The sequence below is a fragment of the Rhynchophorus ferrugineus genome, unplaced genomic scaffold, assembly GCF_030347505.1.
Source record: "Rhynchophorus ferrugineus isolate W39M unplaced genomic scaffold, kcgeb_rfMv2 rfM6, whole genome shotgun sequence".
Classification (NCBI taxonomy): domain Eukaryota; kingdom Metazoa; phylum Arthropoda; class Insecta; order Coleoptera; family Curculionidae; genus Rhynchophorus; species Rhynchophorus ferrugineus.
This window is the reverse complement of record NW_027472585.1, coordinates 11,221,038-11,234,987: the sequence shown is the minus strand read 5'-3', so window position 1 is coordinate 11,234,987 and position 13,950 is coordinate 11,221,038. Positions and strand designations below refer to the sequence as shown.

The following is a 13,950-nucleotide window of genomic DNA, read 5'->3' as shown; positions in this document are numbered from 1 at the left end:
CCTGTATTTTTTTATGCAGACGATAGCCGTGAAATATGACGATTTAATTTGGTATGGAATGCAGGGCAGCCGATTCGTTTGTTGAACTCCCACACCCCCCCACCTCTAGTCAAGTAACTAAACATCAGTAAGGACTGCCAATAGTATATAGATTGGATGTATTGAATGATCCTTTTCTTACACACATCTCCATATAATTAGATTAATACGTCTTCTGAAAATTACAAAACTGAAAAAATTGTTATTTAAAAATTATGTTTAAAAAAATAAGACTGTTTAAGATATTTTACCCATTGGTGGATCTAAAATTTTAAAAAGCCGAAAAAACTCGTGTTTAAGTAAATCGTCCATCATACATTTATTAATTGTGAACACAATTCTGATTTTACAAATAAGTGTATGAGCAAATATTCATGTAAATACATACTAATAATATATTTTTTCAATGAATCAAAATTGTGGGAGATGTAAAAAGAATGTAAAATAAAAGAGAAGTATAAGTATAGTATATATTATTAGATTATATGGAATTATTATGCTTTCCAAATACTGTCCCTTGGAAAAATTCATTTTTGTGATAACATTCAAATTTGTATTTGTATTTGTATTCAAATTGTTAACAAAACTTTTAGCAATTGTAGAGACAAATAGAAAATGTATTATGTACTAGGTGCGCAGTTACCACTACCAAATTCAGATCGACAATTCTTAAATATTTATTTTATAGAAAATTCCGATATGGAAGTTGATGTGCACTGTTCAGGAAGTTCTAACGTTCTTGATTTGTACAGTGATTTAGTCGAAATGCTCAAAATAGCATTCGATCAGATCAAATCAGTCACCTTACGTAACTCACTTAACGTCATCCAGACTGACAAAATACCTTGAGCATCAGTAGGCACGCGAGGAGGTTTCCTTCGCCGACAATCAATGAGTGACTATAATTATTGTTATAGGAAATTAGCTTGGAGAAATATTAATTAACTGTGTTCATATTTAATGTAGATAGAGACGTTCTGTTCATTTTAGTTGTTAAAAATTTCCTTTAATAACCGAAGGAAATTAAAATCATATAATTCATAGCCAATGACGACTAGCACGCGAGGAGCTGTAATTATGTGAATGTCGCTATTGTCGGAAAATAGATATAGCTGATAATAAGTTTACTCGATAATTCAGTATTCATATTATACCTACTCCCAAACTCTTTCATACATATTACAAAAATCTGCATTTAACTAAATTTAAATACTTTACACCATTATACATTAAATATGTTAAAAAGCACTTAAATGAAATATGAGATATATAATAATAAATTAAGGAAGTGACTACTATATACGTACTAATTATGATCATTTTAAATATAAAATTTAACATGTATTACTTTGGTGATATGAATTATATAGGTGATTAACTGAAATAGACGAAGATGGCAAATTGTTTGCTATGGTACACCCAATTGCAAACACTGGCACCACTTTTTCAAAACTGCTTATTTCATTTGAATTGTCTTACAAAGGCATTTGCAGTTTGGTTATGTCGCCATTTCTGTTTACCTGATATAGATTGTGATCTGATTCTGAGTTTTTGTGACTTAATTATAATCACTCTTATTTGGTTATAATGTATCTTCAATCTCAAAAGTATTGTGTAATCAGGGTATAAATCCGATCTACAATTTTCATAATAAAATTATATATATATATATATATATATATATATATATATATATATATATATATATATATATATATATATATATATATATATATATATATATATATATATATATATATATATATATATTGTATCATATATATTGTCTATATGATACTGAATTTTAATATTAAGTTAGAAATGAGATGATGTTATTTTAGAAATGAAAAATCATGATGCTACTTTTGTTAAAATTCTCATTGAATACATGTCACAATAGAGTAATATAATGTTCACTGCATGAAGTTAGTTTGAATTACCCGTAAAGAAAATATCTTGCTAGGAAAGCATTTCATTCTCTACTAACCAATTAAATTTATTATTGTTGTATTAAATAAAACACAGAGATGATGTTGAAAATAATATTAAAATAAAATTCTATATAAATACTAATATTATAAAATATAAAAATGCTGAAATATAATATAGTTTAAATAAAATTAAAATATTAAATGTAAATAAAAATAATTCAAACTAACTTCATGCAGTGAACATTATATTACTCTATTGTGACATGTATTCAATGAGAATTTTAACAAAAGTAGCATCATGATTTTTCGTTTCTAAAATAACATCATCTCATTTCTAACTTAACATTAAGATTCAGTATCATATAGACTGCAAAAATACCTGTATGTTTACATTCATCATATTATCCGCGATCAATGATTTTGTTATTTTATAAGTAATACTTAATATTTAGGTTCAGTAGTTACAGATACACAAATTTAGATTTACAAATTTTTTCATTCACAAGAAAAAATTAAATAAATATAAAAGTTTCTCCAATGATTAACTGTTCTAACAGTACCTTATACTTGAAAATCTGTTGATACACCAACTTAACTTATGCTTTTGGTTTAAAAAACTACTCCTACAGTGTAAAAAATAGGTATTTGACATAAATATATAGTTCTGTTTGAACTATCAATTGTCGTAACGGTGACTTATCCGTACAATATATTGAAAATGAGTCAATACATCAGTTGGGTTAAACATTCGTTGTTAATTGATAAAAAATCTGCGCCTACAGCGTAAAAAATATGTACATGTTATAAATAGCAAGTCCAGTGTGACCGTGTAGAAAAAGCGCCAAAAATAAATCGCAAAATGTCGTGAAAGAAAAGGCAACGGCGGTCACCGATATCTTAAAATGATTTAAGAGGCGGCCGGGACCGCCTCAATAAATCTTTTCCGAAAAAATTCCGGCCATCCATCGAGCGTAACGTCGACCCAAAACGTCGGGGGCGTCGTGACGGACGTCGATAGCACCCCCGACGCCCGCCCGCGTCGGTCAGCGTCGTTACGCCCGACGGAATCCCGAACATTTATCGGGACGGCTATCCGGCATGTAGCGTGTATGCTTAGACCAAGGCTGCATTCGAGTTTACCAACCCTTACTCAGTGTATCGATAGTAATAACAACATCCAAATATTAGTCCTATCTATTTAAGGTATTTGAGTGACGAAATCTATATAGCCCGTTCAATAAAACACTGAAGTAAATTTATTTGAATTGATGACGGCAAAACGTCGCAATATTGCTGCATTAACTCTGAGATTTAGTTCATTTTTGCCTTGACAAACAACAAAATTCTATTCTAAATAAAAGTATTAACCAAAATTACTATTTTTATATATAACATGATAATATATATATTAATAATATAATTAAGACAATATAACGATAACAACATAATACTATATAACTAAACAATATATAGTTAAACAAGATACAAATAAGTCACTATATTTTTTGTTCAATCAGAGCATCGTAATAACGGTAATTATCTTGAATCATATTCGCCGTGTTATCTTTACGTTATATATCTCGACGTGTGAGTGTGTTGCCAGCTAATGCAATGGCAACTTCATTGGCAATTACGACATTGTATCTTTCTACATGCCTTCCGTATGGTGCTTTTTCTGGTTTAATGATAATATAATGAAGTAATTGTCGTCTTGTATTCTATTGGAAATGTGGTTGAACATCGGTGCCAATTGATTATAAATTTGCAAGAGCCTTCCTAATGTTGCTCCTCGTAAATAGACCCAGTAGATTTTTAAAAGTTTTAGAATATGCATCATATGCATGAAAAAAGAACTAATTTAACGGTAGGCATGAACCCTGAACCTTGATGGTTGGTTCAAAATTACGACCATCCTCTTTTTGAACGATTTTTGTTACTCTGAATAATGTCATTTGGAAGCGTAAAATTTCACGTAAAAAACAAGTAAAATGTGGCTCCAGCTAATCATTTTTATTTTCAATGACTCTGATGGCTTGACTAATAATGGAACTGAAATTATTCCTGACGCCAAGAAAAAATTGACGAATTACCTTCGTTTTTAAATGCATGATGTTTGCATCTTTTCTGAATTTCCGATGACTTGACTTGTGCGTGTGATGATTTGTCTATTTCTTCGTCAAATTCGAACGTTACGTGCCTCTTGTTGCCTTAGTCTATTAGCTTCAAGACGTTCATTGTGTTTGTTTCAAATTTTATTTACACATGTGGTTGCAACCTGGTCTCTTAAATTATACATCAGTTAAGTGTTTTTCTGTAGTTCTATTTAAGTGATAGTTATGGATTATTTCTGAATTATGTATATATTGACCAACATTTTTTGGTGGTCTTCAAAGACGTGGCATTTTTTTAAAGAAATTCACAACAAACGCATTATATTAACAGACAATGTATCCAATGAGAGGGTTAAGCAAGCTAAAATTTGTTTAGCCTGATCCGTCCAAGACAGCACCTCCTTCAAGATTACAAATAGTATATCAATATAATGTAATATTTAATTTATTCGACAATTTTTCTATTTTGACTTATGTAGCTATCACGTCACTTTGAAGACTATTCAAATAGCTTCCTGCTACCAAATCTTATTTATAACTAAGTGATCGCATTCGCAAGGTAAGAAGATATCCGGGTCAAGAAAATTCCCGTCTATTTACAAGTAAAAAGTGTTACACAAAACATATGGGTTGTTTAAAACTGACTATCCGAATTGTGCCGTATATTTATTGAACATATTATTTAAAGATTATTACTTATTTCTTCAGCTTTTAAAATTTCATCCAGCTACGACGAACATTATTTTTCAGTTGGCTAACAGATATTTATTTATAAATATTAATTTAGTCTCCGAATTATTCCGAAAACACCGCGAAAAACGGAGACAAACAACAACATTCCCAAATATATATTCCGTCAAATATATTTTCGTGATTGTATCCTTCTGTTTCTCATTCCGGTTATTTTACTTTTTGTTTTTCAAGGCACAAAAAACCCCTATACGATATGTATATTATTTATATATATATATATATATATATACGAAAATAAATACGAAATAAATACATGAAGAGGTAACGTCTAAAGTTTCAGAGAGAAAAAAGATACATCAAACCGAAAGTAATCTTTATATTATATTACAATGTTGTTTATTTTTAGTACCGCTCAGAAATTGTTCGGAGTTAATCTAAAACCATATCTAGAACATTATAATGGGGGTAATAAATGTTGATTTTGTTCTCGTAATTTTGAAGCTTCATGTTCAAAAATTAGCATAACGAATTCGGCTGCTTAATATGGCGGGCAGGCAATTTAAAATCAGATGATTTTATCATTACTAAGCCTTATTGTTGGTGCTCGTGCCTGTTATCTTATTTTGCTGCATAGAAGAATATTTGTACACCCAGTATCTTCATTAAAATAGGACCATGTGTTCATTTTTCATCGTTTTGAAAGCATGCATATCAGAAAAAGCTCCAATTTCACAAAAGTGTATAAAAATGCGAAATATTTGCTATAAAAAAGCACTATGTAACAATATTCCAAGACCAAAGACCACTGTGTGAGTGATAAACTACTGAAGATAAATTAGAGGGCCCTTAACAACAAATCGTAGAGTAGGAGAAAGTGATAAAAAAACATAGAAGCAGCTTATACAACTTCCTGATCATCACATGCTACATTTCCAAACGTCCAGTTTAGAGTACTATATTCAATTTAGAGTACTGGGCCAATGATATATCTAAAATTTGAAGTAAATATAAGTAACAATGACTCCATTCGCCGGTGATTCTACATTACTCGCTACAAGTAGAAATCAACAGTAAATAGAGTACAAACAGCTGTTAATAAAACTGTTGAGTTGTCTAAGAATTTGTGAAAAAAATTTAAAGTGATTATGGATATTCAGACTTACTATGTGGCTGCTTATAGAACAACTTTAATATTTTATAATTGCAGCAAATACTTTTTGAAGCTTATTTCCGCCCAATCTTATTTTATTTCCTTACTATTAACTCTGAGCAAACAAGTAACAGACAAACTCCGGCGACATTTTTTTATTAGACAATGTATATGTTAAAAATTTGAATTATTAGCTACTAGCGACCCGCCCCGGCTTCGCACGGGTGCAATGCTGATACTAAATTAAATACACTACAGAAAAAATATGAACGTTGTTTATAAAAACATAGTGGCCCGCTCCGACTTTGCATGGGCATAAAATATATATGCCTATGTCACTCAATGAAAACATGATTAAAATCGATCCAGTATTTTTGGTTCATTCATTACTGCCCTTGGCCTGCACGCATTAAATTTGGAGTAAAACAATTCCTCTTCCCCTATACTTACTATGAAGATTTCCTGCTATCTTTGGAATATCTAAATTCATACAATTTTTATTACATTACACATTTTTAAACGCAAATTTTAAATTTGTAATATCTCCGAAAATATTTGTTTAATTTACATGCTGTAAGGAACCATACTGATCTATATTAATTGCACACTATATTTAAGGTACTTAATTCGATAAGGATTAATGCCGTATTGGTTAAAATAGCTTCGTAAATAAGCCATTTTCTCACGTAAAAAGTAAACAATAAAAATGGTTAATGCGGGTTATCCCTAAAAGATAAACATATACCATCGCGGACTTTTTTGTAGACCTTTTTATGGTGTACAATACTGTAGTACATTAATTTGATCTAACTCGTAGGATTAGGCAGCGTTTTTGCTAATTGCTAAATAAGCCTAAAAAAATAGGTTAATTTACGACATCACGTTAGAAACCTCTAAAATTAGCAATGTTGCCTTAGTATATTATGCATAAACCTTCCTCTTGAATCACTCTATCTATTGAAAAAAACCGCATCACAATCCGTTGCGTAGTTTTAAAGATTTAAGCGCACATAGGGATATAGGGACAGAAAAGGCGACTTTGTTTTATACTATGTAGTGATTTGTTGTTTTCCGGGTACGAAAGAAGAGTTTTTTGTTTCGTATTATGATTGGCGATAAAAAGTCAATAAACCAAAAATAACGCAAAAAGTTATGGAGAGGCCAGGAGATTCATCCACATTGAGACCAAAGCGATATATTCATGGTTTTATAGGCTTTCTCTGTAGATGATGGCATTCGTAATGTATAGTATATAACGAACTGGTAATAGTATGGTGTTACCACATTGCGACGAATATCAACAATTACAAACTAGTAAAATTAATTAATTATAGGCGAATGTCTTATCGAATTCAGAGGCTGGTGAATTTAAAAGACAATTTTTTTCCGAATTATCTCCCACGACGTATTTATTGATCCGACGGAATATGGAACGCGTTCTAGAGCAGAAGGGTCGGGGATTTTAACTCCGAGATGGCTTATTAATACGTCCTGTCGCGGAATAGCTCCGCTTGCGGCCTGCGACCCGCGTCGGCACCGTTGACGCTTTGAACCACCACGTCGCCCTAACCGAATTAATCGCGTTTCAATTTACTCGCTTTTGAGCCGTGCCCTTGTAATTACACGTAAGTTATTTTGTTCGAATATTTCAATATTGTTCGGCGCTTTGTGTGTGTCGCTCATCTGTTTCTGATTCGACTAGACACGGCCCTGTTTCTGGCGGGATAGTGCCTGGAGAGAGGAAACAGCGATCTTTTGTCTATGGCCGTTTTAATTAATTAGTACCAAATTTATATTTTATTTTTTTATTATTACTCTTCGTGAGTCCACAATCTGCCCTATTGGCAATAAGTATTTCTTCTGTTTATATTATATATACATGGCATGTAGAAAATCACTTCATTAAGCAATCTTCTGTATAAAATATTATCTTAATTAATTAGTCTTATTCTAATGCTTATTCTAAAGTCTACATATGTCCAGTAATCAGATCAGGTGGTGTTAAACGTTTTAGTCTACGCACTTCACTATCACGTCGCATATTTAGCTGATTAGCGAGTATATTGGGATGCACTGACACTCTTTCGAAGTACTTCACACAAACACGTTGGATTACACTCGTTATAGGTTCTAGAGGAATATCGCGTTGTATCACTTTATTTGAAATATAGTACGGAGCATCAACAATGGCACGCAACGCCTTATTTTGGAATCGTTGAATGATGGATATATTAGATTTGCTAGCGGTACCCCATAGTTGAATTCCATATGTCCAAATGGGCTTGAGTATAGACTCATACAGCAATACCTTGTTATCTAATGATAACTTGGATTTGCGCCCAATGAGCCAATACATTTGATATAATTTTAGTCCTAGTTGTTTCCGTTTAGAGAGTATGTGCTTCTTCCAGGTTAGGCGTCGATCTAGATGCATACCAAGATATTTAACATGCTCTGCTTGGGGGAGTTGACGATGATTGATATTTACTGGTGGACATGTTCTTCTACGCAGGGTAAACGTTATATGCGTGGATTTTGATTCATTGGCTTTAATGCGCCATGTCTTCAGCCATAATTGTATTTGCTCCAGGTGGGTTTGTAGGTTTATTGATGCTGTGACTGGATCTTCATGGGATGCTAAGATTGCTGTATCGTCTGCATATGTTGCCACAGTAGTTATTTTTGTGGTGGGCAGATCAGCCGTATACAGAAGATACAGTACTGGACCCAGTACACTACCTTGCGGAACTCCTATATATATGGGATTTAGTTCGGTATGTTCATCGCCTTGATTTACAATAAAATGTCTGTCAGTGAGATACGATTTTAGTAGCTGATAGTCCGGATGAGGGAGAAGTTTCTTTAGTTTAACCTGCAAGCCCGTATGCCATACTTTGTCAAAAGTCTGAGATATGTCTAGGAAAGCAGCCGAACAATATCTTTTGGCATTTAGGTCAGCGTTTATTTGGTTTACAACCAAATTTATATATGAATTATATTAGAATACTGGCATATTCAAAGAGTAGTTTCTTGCTTAAGCTATTTGAATATTGAACATGCACTGTGGAAGAAAATTACATTATCAGGTTTAATCGTAATAAACAAACAAAAGGAATAATCTATGGTAGATAAGGTGGAATAACTGATTTCAAAGATTTCTTCACAATCACTTACTATCAATTTCAGTACTTTGGTTTATTCATTTGCATTTAGATCTTCTGTGACATTTTGTTATCTTTATCCAAAAACTTGAAACTCAGCTGAAATAATTTTAATATAAATAAATATTCTATTGACTATATTCTGAATATAAAAGAGGAGGGATGAGTATTTCTATTGCATATATATTATCAAAACCTTAGAAAATAATGAACAAACTGTTTCCAATCAACAATCAAATATATCCAGCAGAGAGGAAATAACTCGTAAACGAACTGGCTCATAATACCATTTTCAACCGTTTCAATATTGAGATTTCATCGTGTCCGAGTTTAGAAAGGAAATTTTTCTGTGCCATATTGTGATTGGCGATAAAAAGTGGATATTCTGCTTTAACCTGAAGTATGAACAAGCATGGATTTCCAAGTTGATAGCCATCTACCTCGACACTAAAGAGAAATCTTCTTGGTCTTAAAGGCTTTCTGAGCATATGGGGGGATATGTAAGACTTAGAGCATTACGAGGTGCTAGAATCGAATGAGGATGGCACTAAAGATGAAGACGTACATTACATGAATTGATCAGATCAGATGATGCATGGCTTGGAGGACAAACGATATCGAAATGCTGAAGAAGTACGAAAGTTGGTCAATGATTATTGGATCGCTGACCAGTCGTTCTTAGAACACAGCATCATGGCAAAAAGCTGTGACGTAAAATAAGGAAAATATTTTTCAATGAGTATCTTTTAAAATAAAATTAAAGAGAAGTACATTAGGGATACCGTCAGGATTACTCTCAGGGAGTTGAATGTACATCTAATCATTAAACAATTATTTAATATAAAATAGAAAGTTATTTCTGTATATGACCTTAATATCGATAACATGACCATCCTTTCGTGGGAAAGTAGACAAGGTTTTTGTTTTAACTGATCTGATACATTTTCAAGTTAATCCAGATTAGATTCTGAAAAGTAATTTCGGAAACGATTCGACTTTTAGTTTGAATAAATTTGTTGTCGACACAGTTACGCTGCTACAGCAGGTCACTGTCCTAAATATACTGAATCTTGTTATTAATGACCTGAACACCTTGGGGTAAGAAATACTGCTGGGATTACAAATAACATACGTCTTTCTTGTGAAATGCGTTGGATAGCAAAGTATTAAAGTACGAGAATATTTTATGAAAATTCTCTAATTGTTATACAAGTTTAAGAAGAACTTAACGGGATATATTAAGTTTTAAAACGAAAACGTGTCAGATCTATACTGATAGTTTTAGTAACTGCTCAATTTTTCCAAATTTAAACGCGTATTTAAAGTAAATTAGAATATAAAGGCAATACAATAAATTTGAATATAAATGTAAATAAATTAACTGATATGCTAAGGAGCTTGTAGAAATTCTTGAGTTCAAAAAAAAAAAATAGGAAAAAACTGGTTATTGAATTAAGGCACCCTCGCATAATGACAAAACAAACTTATGGACAAGACTAACCATCTCAAAATGTGGAATAATTTATCAGAATATCCACAGAATATTTTTATGTCCGACACAGATTTTATGGTTTCTTCGCTAAAAAATCACTTTCCTGTAATACACGCACATAATGTAGCACAAAAAAATTTGGACGACATTTTAAAATTCAAACTGTATCTTATATTTTAAAAATAGAGTATTTTCTATGTATATTTTTCCACTACAAGCACAAGCCCTTATGACGCAATGGACAGTGAATATAACTTTTAATTGATATATCATAAAGTGAAAATAAAATTAAACTTATAGTGCCGAAAACAATAATTTATTCACTTACACATACGAGTTATTAGAATAAGAATAACCTATTACAAATACAGATGTAAAAACCTATTTGATACCAGAATCCACGTTTCCAAATAATAAATGGAGTATACGTAATGCTATAAAAATTTCCATACATGATAAAATATAACTTTTGTCGCAATTCAACCTCTAACAAAATCTAGTATGTTATTGAATTGGGCCTCGGAGGACTTAAACTCCTTTCCCAAAGTTCCGAAAAGATCGATGAATTTCTTATCGCATACAGAGCCGGCACACACACACGTTCACGTTCTTACTTACAGCAGAGAAATGTAGTTTTCGCGAAACGTTCGCCGATATGGCCATTCGTTAAGCAACTGTCAAAAGTTGGTGGAAGTTACGACTGAGGCTTCGATAACGGATCGGTCAATATGGAATGTAATACAGTCATATTTGTATGGATATTTTCTTAACGAAACATTATAAATCAGTAGTATATATAAAACATCTAAGTTATTGTAAGACTTGTTTAAAATTAAATTATTTTGATGTATATGAATAAAATTACATTTTAACGCAGCTAAAAGACAGATGCAAACATGGAGATAAAAGAGACTCTAATGGTAATCTGCGCTAATAAAACCTCATTCCAAAGGGAAGAAGTATATAATATCATATATTTAGTATAAGAGTAAGATAAAGAGTGGAAAAAGTATAGTTGATTAAACCATTTGGACAAGGCATTAGATATAGTAAGATAATAAATACCATGTAAAAATATCAGAACAAAGATTTAAATAATAAAATTATAAGAATAGTTCCAAAAATATACAGGATGAAGACAGGATAATATAAACCAAATAATTATATACTAAGTGTAAATGTTTGAGCTGATAATGTATAAATAACAACTGAGAGATCAATAGAAAATACATAGAAAATGTAAATATATTTAAATATTTTGGTATATAAGAAGAAGGAATACAAGAGATAGAAATGAATGTCAGGATTAGGAAAACGATTAATTAGTAAGTCATAAACAGCAAATCCTTTATAAATAATTAGGGTAGGGCTTCTGAATTTAATTCTCATTAATATACCGAAAGTGAGAAGTAATATATTAAATTTATCAATACAAAAGTTATAAAAAGATTTATAAATAAAACATTTCTGATGTGTAACCAACATGAATTTCTGTACATTAGAAAATATAAAACGGGTTATAAAGTGTTATTCAAGTACGGATTTTGATATTTTAATAGGGGTGACTTCCATATAATCAAAAAATAAGTGACGATCAATTAAATATTTGAGGAATTGCAGTTCCAACAAAAAATGCAACAAGGTGCTATTCACGCATTTGTTTGTATGACTTGCTAAAATATGCTTTGGACCAAAAAAAAGATATTTTGTTGAATTTTAACGTGGCGATATGATAAATCTATATAAAATATGTTCCTATTCATATAAATTTAATATAATATCCGTCAAAATTAATTCAGAATCCTTATGTATAAGTAAATTTATGTTCAATAATATAATTATTTTTAATTATTGCTAGTTATGAATTTATGGAGAATAAAATTTATATACAGTTTTCTATTTCCTTTGTCACTGTAAAATTGTCGGTACTTACCCAAAGTTGTCAAGTTCACAATCTGCACAACTTCATGACAGCTCTCCTTCACCTCGATGTAAGTGATTTCGCACTTGTAAATCGCCTCGTCTTCTAAATGTACGTCGTCGATCTGCAGAATAGCCTGGCCCGCTTCCGTAGGGTATTCCACCTTCATCCTGAAATCGATAAGGATAATGATGAAACTATAGCGTGAGACGGACACATTACTTACAAAGGAAAACGGATGTTGATGGCTTTAACGCTCATACAGCAAATTGTTATTTGAACAAAATTCGTATTGATATTGATTCATTTATCTAATTACTAATTTTCTAGGATCCACCTCCACTCTATTTTATCTATACCGAACAATTATAGCAAAAGGTGTTCATTAATATGTATTTCGATTATATGATGGCTAAGATTCTCTATGAGTATTCTCTATGACTAGATGGGTTATGTTTGTTTGTGGCCACTGGTTTTTTATGGATACTATTTATTTATACTATCACTTTCTGGAGAATTTTTCAAGGTTATAGTTTCTAGAAGTGAGTGATGACAATGGAGTTATGTATAATTATTCTATAATACCTTTTTAGAATTTTACTACACCTTTATTTCCTTATTTCAATCAGAGAATATTGAGAAAAGTAGTTTTTATATTGAAATAGCTGAAGTTGATTAAGCTGCATATGTATTGATGCAAATGCAAAGTATATTGATGAAACAGTCTCTTTATTGAATTGATATTTTATTCTTTGTTTTAATTATTAGCTATTTCGGTATTGCAGCACGTTGAACTCACTGCAAGATGCTGATAATATTTCGTTTGAATTTGAAGCTAGTCACTTACTTATCTTTTCTGTTTTGTTGGCGTAAACATAGGTAAGCTGAATTTATCAATACAAATATTAATTTATTATCTGAATTTAACATAATAATGGTTAGGACAGCTACCACAAAATGTAAGTCAACCTGAGACGTTTAAAATGTTCGGATTTTGTTGACATTTGCAACCAGGTTCAAACAAACAGAATTTGTTTTTTTATAAAATAATATTTATAATAGATCTACAAAACGTTTTTAATAATGGTCTTAAAATATCTAATTTTTCTCTACACAATGCACTGCTATCTTTCTTAAAATGATTCTCTTAAAGAATTCTCTGGTTACTATATGCTTGGCGTCTGCAGTCTCCGTATATCGAGTCGGTTTTGTTCGGTTCCATATACGTCCGTGTTCACACCTAGTTTTATACACTGGTCAAGAACCGATATCTTAAAGTATTTTTGTTATCATAAATAAACTTCAATCACGTAAATACATTACAGACAAGCTATTTATTTACTACAAATTAAATTATTAGTTATTCAGCATAATATGTATTCACTTAAATATGCAGAAGCTATTCCAGAAGTTTCGTGATGACAGATGATAGGAAATTGGTTTCCTATATTG

The 13,950-nt window shown here is 31.4% G+C and overlaps 1 protein-coding gene across 6 annotated transcripts in view; it reads right to left on the bottom strand.

Moving 5' to 3' along the window:
- The window catches only part of LOC143199159 (nephrin), an 891,666-nt gene that overhangs the window by 239,764 nt on the left and 637,952 nt on the right, over positions 1-13,950 (bottom strand). For all 6 annotated transcript variants that reach the window (XM_076408969.1, XM_076408968.1, XM_076408964.1 and 3 more), the window contains exon 3: positions 12,511-12,668. In XM_076408969.1, coding sequence (XP_076265084.1) covers positions 12,511-12,668 — 158 coding nt within the window. The remainder of the gene's footprint in view (positions 1-12,510; positions 12,669-13,950) is intronic.